Source organism: Pimephales promelas, chromosome 14 (genome assembly GCF_988280905.1).
Source record: "Pimephales promelas chromosome 14, fPimPro1.hap1.1, whole genome shotgun sequence".
Taxonomy (NCBI): domain Eukaryota; kingdom Metazoa; phylum Chordata; class Actinopteri; order Cypriniformes; family Leuciscidae; genus Pimephales; species Pimephales promelas.
In genome coordinates, this window is record NC_142782.1 from 20,837,746 (window position 1) to 20,848,803 (window position 11,058).

At 39.3% G+C, this 11,058-nt stretch overlaps 1 protein-coding gene and 1 long non-coding RNA gene across 4 annotated transcripts in view; one reads left to right on the forward strand and one right to left on the reverse strand.

Annotated features, from left to right (window-relative positions):
• kcnd3 (potassium voltage-gated channel, Shal-related subfamily, member 3) overlaps positions 1 to 3,398 on the reverse strand; it is a 109,560-nt gene extending 106,162 nt beyond the window's left edge. The window contains exons 1-2 of one of the 3 annotated variants that reach the window (XM_089119574.1): positions 2,838 to 3,398; positions 781 to 1,957 (exon numbers count right to left, since the gene is read on the reverse strand). In XM_089119574.1, coding sequence (XP_088975700.1) covers positions 781 to 1,883 — 1,103 coding nt within the window. In that variant the 5' untranslated portion in view covers positions 1,884 to 1,957; positions 2,838 to 3,398. The remainder of the gene's footprint in view (positions 1 to 780; positions 1,958 to 2,837) is intronic. The other 2 variants (XM_039679121.2, XM_089119575.1) reach the window with 2 other exon arrangements.
• Positions 3,399 to 8,290: 4,892 nt separating this feature from the next.
• On the forward strand, positions 8,291 to 10,172 carry LOC120461733 (uncharacterized). Its single transcript, XR_016146507.1, has 2 exons — positions 8,291 to 9,291; positions 9,761 to 10,172. It is a non-coding gene; the product is annotated as an uncharacterized LOC120461733 (long non-coding RNA).
• Positions 10,173 to 11,058: the final 886 nt, after the last annotated feature.

Below are 11,058 nucleotides of genomic sequence, written 5' to 3' on the forward strand. Positions count from 1 at the left end.
GTGTGTATTGGAGAAACGCTGAAGGATGTTCCTCTGCTTGCTTCACATAGGCTTAAATATTAATTGGTGCATAATAGGGATGAATAAAGTCTAGCCCGGGGCAGTGAGTTAAATCCAAACCTACCGCTGCTTTGGGGGGACATGACTGCAGTCAGCAACCATGGTCATTAGGCTTAGATGCTAATAGCAGTTAACGCAGAAAAGAAGGAAAATATACACAAGCTGCAGGGAAACGTCTTCTCTCTTGATGAGGTGTAATGTATAGTAAACAGTTGTTCATTTAAGTTGCTAGTTGGTTTATAATACCATGTACATAAGCCTACTTAAAGGGATAGTTCTCCCAAAAAGTCACCATTTACTAACGGTCATGACTTACTTTATTCTGTGGAACACAAAAGAAGATATTTTGATAAACTGTTTTTATGAAAGTCAGTGCAGTCCAAAAACAAAAACATTCTTTAAAATGATCTAATTTTGTGTTACGCAGTCATACAAATTTGGATTGTTATTTTCTCAAGTCAGAAAGACATTTGCGCCATTAGAGATACAACAGCTCTTAAAGGGATAACTTTAAACCCTTTCTACTCCTAAAAGATGCATATTACAGTATTGTAACATTAAGGGTACCTGACAACCTCCTGTACCCCTATTGGTACAAGAGAGCTTTAGGTGAACTATCCCTTTAAGCTGAAATGTATTAGGTGTGTGACTTGATGTGCGTCTAGGGTTAAAAAGTGTAAAAATATACAGAGAAAGTCATTCCGAGACAATACAACTCACCCCAGGGTTGTCATGGTTACAATGGTGTACCAGAAGGAGGCCGGGATGCTGGTGAACTTGCTGGACGAGGAACCTTTCTCAGCGTAGAACATGACTGTGGCAAATATGATGATGGCCATGGTGAGGGAGAAGAGGAGGAAGCCAAGCTCAGACGCACAGCTCTTTAACGTGTAGCCAAGGATTCGGAGACCCTGGGAGTGGCGGGAGAATTTAAAGATCCTGAAGACGCGGAACACCCGTAGCGTGACGAAGGCTCCGCTCACGTCCTCATTGTTGGTCATGACAAGCCCAATATAATACGGCAAGATGGCTACTACATCGATAATGCTCATCACGCTTCTCATGAAGCGGTACCTGCTGGGTGCCGCAAACAGTCGCATCAGATACTCCACCGTGAAGATCATTACGCAAGCCGTGTCCATGCAGAAAAATGCTTCTGTGTAGCGCTCCCCGCAAGGGATGTCTCTCTGATTCGGCGTGGACCCACAAGGAACCGTCTCAACCACGTTGGTGATGACGGATATGGCGATGAAGAATCCGGTTACATAGTAGAAAACCAGTGCCATGGTGCTAGTGTGTGGGTTCTCGAAAGCCCTCCACATGGTCTCGCGGAAAGTCATGTTGGGAGGTTTATTGTCTTTGTTGTCCTCAAGGTCATCCATAAGACGTTCCGTGTTCTCCCTCTTGCGATCCTTATACTCTTCATAACAGCAGTCGCTGATGATCTCGGGAATGATTCCAAAGAACGCCAGCTCCTCGTCGTAGGCAGAGATGCACTCGTAGCGTGGGTAGTGCAGCTTCCCTGTGCGGTAGAAGTTAAGAATACTTCTGAACGAATCCGGATCTCGGTCAAAGAAATACTCCCTAGTCTCCTCATTGAAGAAGAACTCTTTTTCGGAGCTCCCAAGGAGAGTATCAGGGTAACGGTCTAGAGTGTTCCGCCAGGTCTGGAAGCGTCGGCCACTGACGTTGAGGATGATAAGCTCATCCTGTCGCTTGTTCTTATTGGTCGGTGCGACAGGCATGGGCAGGTTGGCCACGGGCATCCATCCTATGGCCGCCGCCCGAGCGAACGGGAGCCAGGCTGCCACTCCAGCAGCCATGGGGACTCCGGCTGGGGTCGAGGGGACCAGATCAAACACCTTCACAACCAGCTTGACTTTAGATTAGACCCCATCTACATAAAGAGAGAGAGAGAGGGAGATGGGAATATAGAAGAGAGTGAGAGATTGGCAAATGTGGGAGGACAGGAAGAGGAGAGTTCCAGTGGGAAAGAGTGAGACGTGAAATGGGAGTGAAAATATGGCAAGAGTGAACAGGAAACCAGCAGAATTGAGTGGCAGAGGTAAAAGGGAAGCAATCAAGTAGGGTACAGTAAATAGAAGTATGTAAAAAAGGGGAAATGGAACACAAGGAAAGATAGGGAAGACAGTTGCAATGGAAAAGAAGGGAAAAAAAACCCGAAACAAAACAAAAAACTCAAACCTTAAGCTTATTTGTTAGAATTACAATTTCTCCACCAAAACAAAGAAACAAAATAGTTGTCTATTTTTTACCAGGCATCATTTATAGACCATGTTTTGCACACATGTATTCTTACATGCATTTATATAATAAAGAAAATTACTAACATATTTTAAAAGATTGCTTTTACTGTGGCAGCAAATATTATAGAGTACAGACATCATGATAACTTGTAAAGAAAGCTGATTGCAAAACTATTCATTCTCAGCTCATGTAAGACAGTTTCCAAAGGGTAAGGCACGATTTCTGCTCGAGACACCGAACCCTGGCTTCAGCACAGCAGTTTGAAACAGATGCGAACCTGTTGAGCTTAATGCAAAACAATAAAACGCCATGAAATATCGGACGCTACACGGACAGTCCTGTAGTTCTTACTTTACGAGCATCAAGATTTGCACTGTTAACACTTCAACCGCGGTTATCCACAGCTGCGCCCATACAAAAAAATAATACAACATAAAAATAATGAAATAAATGTACTAGTACAAAACACAGCAAACCAATTTTAACAGTTGAGTTTTTTTGTTACTTACCCATGAAAAATCTTTAAACTTTTCATTCATTCAGCTACATTTATGACATTTCCTCCTGACATCACTTTGAAAGTGTTCGCCGAAAAATCCGCACATTAATGAGGAAAAGCACAAACAACAACCCAACTGAAAGAACAAAATAATAAATTAATAGCCAGCGTGTTTGGGGTAGGAAAAAATATAGTTTAGTTTTTATTTGCGTCCCTCTGTCACATCCTATGCTGTTTTATGATCCAATTGTTCGGGCGGACAGAAATGCAGCACCGACCGCTCGCGCGCACGATGTGACTCCCGCAGGATGCTCGGCTGATGGATAGAGGTGGTAGTCTTTTCCCAATCTCTCTCTCTCTCTCTCTCTCTCTCTCTCTCTCTCTCTCTCTCTCTCTCTCTCTCTCTCTCTCTCTCTCTCTCTCTCTCTCTCTCTCTCTCTCTCGCTCTCTCTCTCTCTCTCTCCTCTACATAAACCAGCACACTCCCTTTCTCCCTCCCCGATGTCTCTCCGCTGCCAGGTCTCGCGCTCTCTAGTTTGGCTCTGAGCGCGCGATCGGTGTTTGTGGAGCAGAGAGAGCACGAGACGCACAGAGGCAGTATACGCTCGCTTTCGCACCAGTCACACTGTTTGACAGCACGGTGATTTCACCTTACTTTATAGTGGGCTCATCCTGCTTGCTGCTTGCCTGAACCCATACAGAAATGGGGACATGGTAATTGATTTGCAAAGTCATTCGCGAGCGCAATAACCATACGCATTTAAATATGGCATTCAAAACGCCCTTTGCGTCCTCTCAGTCATTAATTCGTAATTATACATTTAACTAAGCCCTATTCGCGTAAATGTACGAATTATAAGTTAAACTAGCTCACCAGGATTAAAAAAAAATGTTTTTTTCATAGATCATAAAATACTTGTCTGTTTAGTTTGTGTGATGCTGGACACATGCAACAAATTCCTAAAATTCTCTCTCTCTCTCTCTCTCTCTCTCTCTCTCTCTCTCTCTCAATTCAATTCAATTTTCAATTCAAAGGGGCTTTATTGGCATGAAAGTTTTTCAAACAATGTTGCCAAAGCATATACAACATATACAAATACTCTATACACATATATATACATATACATACACACACATATACATATATATATATGTATGTATACACATACATGCACATATACATACACATATACATTCTCTCTCTCTCTCTCTCTCTCTCTCTCTCTCTCTCTCTCTCTCTCTCTCTCTCTCTCTCTCTCTCTCTCTCTCTCTCTCTGGTTTGGCTATAGCCTACTTGTAAGGGCCACATTTTTTAGCCCAGTCTAAAAACCCAGTCTAAAAAAGGCCTCGTAAAAACATGTACTGCTGCAAATCATGTTATAGCTACTTTAAATGTAATGATAATGTTTATGTATAGGTCTCACTGCCAGAACTTTGACTAGACTACAAAATGTTGGGTTCATAGAGTTGTTTGACTGATGTGTCAATCAGAGTTTGTTTTACTTATAGACTGACTTTTTTGGGCAGGGCTATGAGAGCTATATTGTAATGCAAAAAAAAAAAAAAGTTAGTTAAATAATGACGATTCTCATTAAAAATGAAAACATGTAGAAATACGATGTACTGTACAGAAAAAATAAGTACACAATTCAAAGCAGTTTAATTAGTTTAATTGCAATCCAGTGCTTCAAAAAAAAAAAAAAAAACCTTTTGGTTATCTTTTACAGATTTGATGAAAACTAGCTTCACAAACTTTGGCAATTTTGCTTAACCTGAAAGAAAAATTCTGTGGGCATTCATGCATGCATAATTATCCTTCTGCTGTCATTTAATTGCAATTTATTATGTGTTTTTGGATCAAAACCTTAACCAGTCCAGCAAATTAATGAGCAAACACAAAGCGCATATGCACTGCTGTTCTTCAGGCCCAAAAGCAGACCACTTGAATTTAATTTCTGTTCTCTTCATATTGTGTATATGTGAATTATTAATAACCCTCTTTTTTCTCCTGTAACGTCCTTCAAACGTGGCTCAGTGGATGAATCCTCAGCAGTTATCGGCTTTGGAAATCCTTGATGGATTTAGTGTGCTGGCGTGCCTTGTGATGGAAGTGTGTTGTTGAGCGTGGAGCTGGTTCTGATATGTGTAACCACGGATTCGCTGCTTCAGTAAGCAATATAAAGCCTAATTAACTCTGCTGGGACTCTCAGCTCTCAAAGTGGGCCTGAAGGTTCTGAAGAATACCAATAAACTCATATCAGTGGCGACAGTGTAAAAATCCACCCTAACAGCAAACTTTTACAGTTGAGCGGACAACTCTACTTTTTCTAAAAGCACATATTGACACAGGAAATTTAATATACGACTCAACTCCACTAAATTCCTTCGTATTACCCTTATTCATTCCTCACCAATTTCAACTCAACGCAGAATAATGTGAGAAGACCCGTGGTCTAGAATTCTTTAAGAAAAACAAAACAAAAACACTATCAGAGTCCCAGACTTCCTAAAATATCCTGTCAAATAGAATAGACTGATCAATAGCATCCAACAATGCGCTTAAATTTACAAGCTCAGGCACGGAAACATGTCCACTGTCTGTGGTTAGAAGGAAACCATTAATCAATTTAACTACAGCCATTTCAGCGTGTGACAAGGAGCAAAACCAGACTGCAGTTATTCACATAATTACTGGCTGTGTAAATGACCGCAGTAATATGATTTAACGTTTTAATGTTAATAGTATGGAAGATAAGGTGATGTGTGTTGCTTGGGTGTGACTTTATGTTTTAGCTCAAAGAGATATGGCTCTTGAACAAAAAATAAATAAATCTAGGATGGGACTTTGATTAATTTCCATTGATTGATTGGATTGTTGGATGGTTGTAGTTGTGGTCTTGTGAGTGACAGGTTGTCCCGCCCTCTCACCAGTAAACATGTCATCAGAGAAGGGGATCATTGCAAGAGGGAGTGGACGTCATTTTGATTAAAGATTATGAGGGCACATAAATTTAAAAATAATGATGTGCATGGATAACTCATTTATAATAAATACTGCAATGTTCCATAAAAACAAGAATTGTCCATTTTGATTTCATGGTGATTGGTCACTTTTAGTGCTCTGCTGAGAGTAACACATCAGAGCAATGGAGTGCAGTTCAGATGCGATTTATGCCGATGTGCATATAGCTCAGAGTCAGAAGTTGATAAATTCAGGTTTTTAGATCACAGTGGCTGCAGTGAAACACAAATAGTACCCTCAGAAGTGTATGTGTGCATTAGGTATTGCCTATAGTATAATATGAGATCAGCTACATGAAGGTGGTAAATAATGTTTTAATTGAAATGTAAAAATGAGGTCTAGCTGTCGGTTTAAAGGATACAAAAAATATCATTACCTCAGTATAGAACATTTGAAGTCATCTGAAACTCTTGTAGAAAAACAAATGTGTGTGTTCTTTAAGCGATGAGTAACAGATATCCATCAAAATGACTATATCTGTTCTGAAATGCCATGCCTTTTGCAGTATATGCCAACTTTCAAGCACTGGACCTAAAATTTTATTTAGAAATTTCCATAAAGGTTGCTCAGTTCAGTTGAATATAAACATTTCAGTTTTATAACTTGTTTCCCTCTCACAGATCTACAGCCGCAGCTTCTGAAGTTTTTTTGTTGTTGTTGGCTTATATACCCCCATCTAAGGTTCAAGTAGGCCTCAGATTGTTCCTCTTTATTAATGAGACACCTTGTTTGACAAAGTTTTGACCGTTCTAGAAAAAAATATGACTTTTCTATTTGAATATAGTTTAAAATGTAATATTCCTGTGATGGCAAAGCTGCATTTTCAAACATCATTACTACAGCTTTCAGTGTCACATGATCCTTCAGAAATCATTCTAATATGCTGAATTTGTGTTGATATTTTTTTCCCTTAGGATTCTTTGATGAATAGAAAGTTTAAAATAAGAGCATCACAGTAAAGACATTCAAAAAATATTCTGTCAATTGAATGCATCTTTGCGGAATAAAATAATACATCTTAAAAATCATTTTTGAATGGTATAACATGACATTTCTGCCTATTTATCAGTCCATATACAGTACATGCATACAAACATACATGATTGTATGGACACCATTGGTGGCAATAAATTATACCAGATTCATATACAGTACATTTTTATCTTAGCTTTCACATTGTTGTCACATTGTGTTTTTTTTTTTTTTTTATGCAAGCCGTGTTCCCACATTGCATAAGTCAGAATAACCTCTGTGTGACCTCTAGGCTGTAATCCGTGTTTCTCAGCAGAGATCTGGGAACATAAACCTTTGATCATATGCAGTTGTATTAATATATTTGTATGTGCTGTGCATCTTTCTGATGAGTAAAGTGCAGGGATGTTCCCCTCTGTGAAATAAATAAATAAGCTGTAGGGAGACATAGGAGCCACAGCTGTCGTGAGTCTGTTAAAGGTTACTATATTCAAGGTCCAAAGGAACTGCAGGAGTGTGTATATTAGTGCACAATCAAGGGTGTGTGCGTTTCTTTGTTTTAATGGCACCCAGGTGCACGTCGTACGCTGTGACACTCTCTTTCTAGACCACACACGTGCATGTATACACACATACAGTGCGTTAAGCTCTTGAACAGCATAACAGTATGCTGAAGACCCTTTACTGGCTGTCTTACTCTATAAGGGGAGAGGCAGAGGCAGAACTGGCCCTCTGTAAACACACATATCACTCTTGTCATGCGAAATGGAAAATTTTGTACTGTCACACCGGCAATAAGCTGACCCGACATTACCTTGCTTTCATGAGCCCCAAGGCTCCATAAACAGTGCAGCACCGCCCGCACCACACAGACTTCCTCTCCTAAAACATTAGACATGTAAACTACTCACAACCGCTGCTGACCACGTAAGATGAATTCAGCACAGGACCCAAAGTGAAACTCCTGTGCAATTCAGCAAAACCCCACATGACATTAATCACAAACTTATTTAGTATCCATGACAACAAACCAGACACCGGGGGTATTCGCTAATGTTTGTTTGTTTGCGCCGTCTGTGTTGTTTTAGCATGCAGTTCACTTAAGGAAATATGCAAATCAGGGAATGGCACAAACAGACCCAAGATATCAGTGCTGAATGCAATTTACATAGTGCCAAAAGTCTTAGGCAGTTTGGTATTTTCACCTCCCAAAAAAGGTTTTTCACCAGTTATTTATATATTTTGCAGCAGTGTGTCAATAGGAAATATCAGTTTACATTTCCAAACATTCCTTTTGTCATTAATTATAATTATCCAGTGATATTTTTGTCTGACAACCGTCGGTATATTCTGTCTGTGATTACATGAAGAAACAGTAAAAAAACTGAGATAAACTAAATCCAGAAGAACTGCTGCAATGGTGCTTTCAAAAATAATGTCATAAATAGATTTTAGAGCTAAATAACCGTTTAGTGTTCCGACGTCCCGTATACGACCCACAGGGTGGTTTATAGGTTTAACTTTGTGAAAAACAAAGCTCCACAAACACAAAAGTAAACACAATACATATCTTTGGAAAGCTGAGAAACTCGTGATTCGAACGACGTAAACCATTTTAAGATACAATCAACACAGCGGGCACAATCTGTCTCTTTGTCAGACCACCAACAGCCAAAACAAACCAACACAAACTGGAAGAAACTCACCAAGTAGTCCACTGATCCCTTACATTCCAACAAAAATGGTTTGGTTTCACTGAAAAGCGTCCATACAATCCAATTTGAAGAAGTTTTTAGTCCAAAACAATTGTATATATGAATAAACATCCATGGAATGTAAATAGTAGCATTTCGCGTTAGCCGACAGCGCTATCACAACTTCGACGCACTATCACTATTGATCCGTCTAACTTCAGTTGAAACGTAAACATTGGAGAAAAAAGTATGTCAAAATGGCCGCTGACCCCTGAACTATTGATTGACAGGTCATTTTAGCCAATCGGCGAGTGTTAGGGGTGTCTTCAGAGGTTCCAACAACCAACGAGCGCGCCTGGTGAAATCTGTACCTACCTCTCTTTGAGTGACAGTTTATCTATCCAGTTGCAATAGAGAATGAAATGACGCTATTTTCTGATAGCCAATGAATTTCTGAAAAGACTGAAATGCAGCTTTAGTGGGTGGAATCGTCCGATTACGTTATATTTCGTGCGTAAAGCGAAAGTGGTCCTCTTCGCGCTTGTGCGTAAACACAACATTGAACGCGTTGGTGAGTGAAAGGAGGTAACAGATGTGAAATGGCAAAGATAATTAGAAAGACGCACTTATTACTCGAAGAAGTGATTGAACAGTGTATTCTCCGTGACCGTGGTGAGTGGGAGGACATTTGTGAGCAAGAGAGCAATCGATGTTGTTGTCTGGTTAGCACTAGCAGAGGATCTTGGATGGTGGCCACGGTACTCACGTCACGAAAAGTAAGTTTTATTATATTACTCACCATATTTGACTCTATATACTGAGACATGTGTTTGGTTTAGGTGTACTAAAACAAACACATGCCTCAGTTGAGGCGTCAGCTTTTGCCGTGTGTGTGTGTTTGTGTTTTGCGTGTAGCATTAGCTACCTGCTATAGTTTCTCTGGTGTGCGCTCGTAACGTTATAGGCACTGTTTATGTGGCCTTTTTGTGAGTTGAAATAGCTAAACACACAAAACATACATGTCTTGTGTGTTTGTTTACATTTATCTGCTAATTTATGTTGTGTGCGCTCGTGTTTATGTTATTGCTCATGATGTGCGTGTGCGCTCATGAACTGCATAATCCTGGTTCTTTGTGTGCATGTGTTTCTGTTTATTTTTGTATTCACACACATATAATGTAAATGTTTTGTAAATTAACTTATTTAAAAATAAATTAACTTATATGTGATATTTATATATCACAGACCATCATCTGAAAATTAATTGAGTGAATTCTGGGAGCCAGTCAGAAAAAAACAACATACTGGAACAGAATGACAGCACCTTATCAGGAGAGGAGCCCCATCATTTATCTTTCCAGAGAGGTTCTGACAGCTAAACAACAAGTGGACGGGGAGGGTGAGATGCAGAGGAGAACTGGCTTCTTTTTTTTTTTCCAAGCCTGTGCATATCACTGGACACAGCACTGCAGGTCGTCACACTTTTTTGTGTGTGTGTATATATATATGTGTGTGTATATATATATGTGTGTGTATATATATATATATATATATATATATATATATATATATATATATATATATATATATGTATATATATATGTGTGTGTGTGTGTGTGTAGTTTGAGTTCTAATATTAAAGTGTTTTAGTACCATAGCACTTGTTTTGTCTCTTTATTTGTAGAAAGTTTGGTTTCAAGAATTGAAAAAAAACACTATAATGTGTTTATGCTTCAGTTACTATGTGTCATCAATATTTACAGTGAATCTGGCAAAGGAATATGATAGCCCTAAGTGTAACCTTTCATTAGAGCCCAAAATTATGACCGTAGAGTAAAGCATTCAAGAATAGCAGCATTTTATGTGTCTATGTTCACAAAGGGTCATTTGGAGTCTCCAAGTGGCTTTTTTTGGGAAGCGCCTAGATATACACTTGGATAAACATGTGTAAAACACTCATTTTCTTAGATATTATCATCAAATTTTAAACTCTGTTTGGTAAGGCTTCATGCTGTGATCCAGTTGTGTTTTCCAGCTAATAGCTCCCAGCTGTAGTTATCTGCAGGCATCTGTTTACACAAAAAAAATGTAGGCGGAATTTTTTTGTCATTTTTCATTGTGTTCAAAGTTATATTACTCAAGACCAGTAGGACTTACAGTGATTTTGACTGTTTAGGAACAAACCTCTGAGTGTCACCTTTCAAAAGAGAGCAAAAGCATGCATATACTCCAAATGGTTCAAGAACAGCATGCAATTTAATTTGGATAGGTCTTTTTTAGGCGTTTCGGGCAAATTTTGCAGAATTTTGCAGGCCTTCTAAAGGGATAAATTAGAACTAAATAGATAAATTCAATATTTGATGTGACCACCCGCATTTAAAACAGCTTTTGTCCTAGGAACACTTGCTCATAGGTTTTCAGGTATCTTTGCAGGAAGGTTTCTTCAAGTGTCTTGGAGACGTTGCCACAGTTCTTCTGGATTTAGTCTGTCTCAGTTTCTTTTGCATCCTCATGTAATCCCAGACAGACTCGTTGATGGTGAG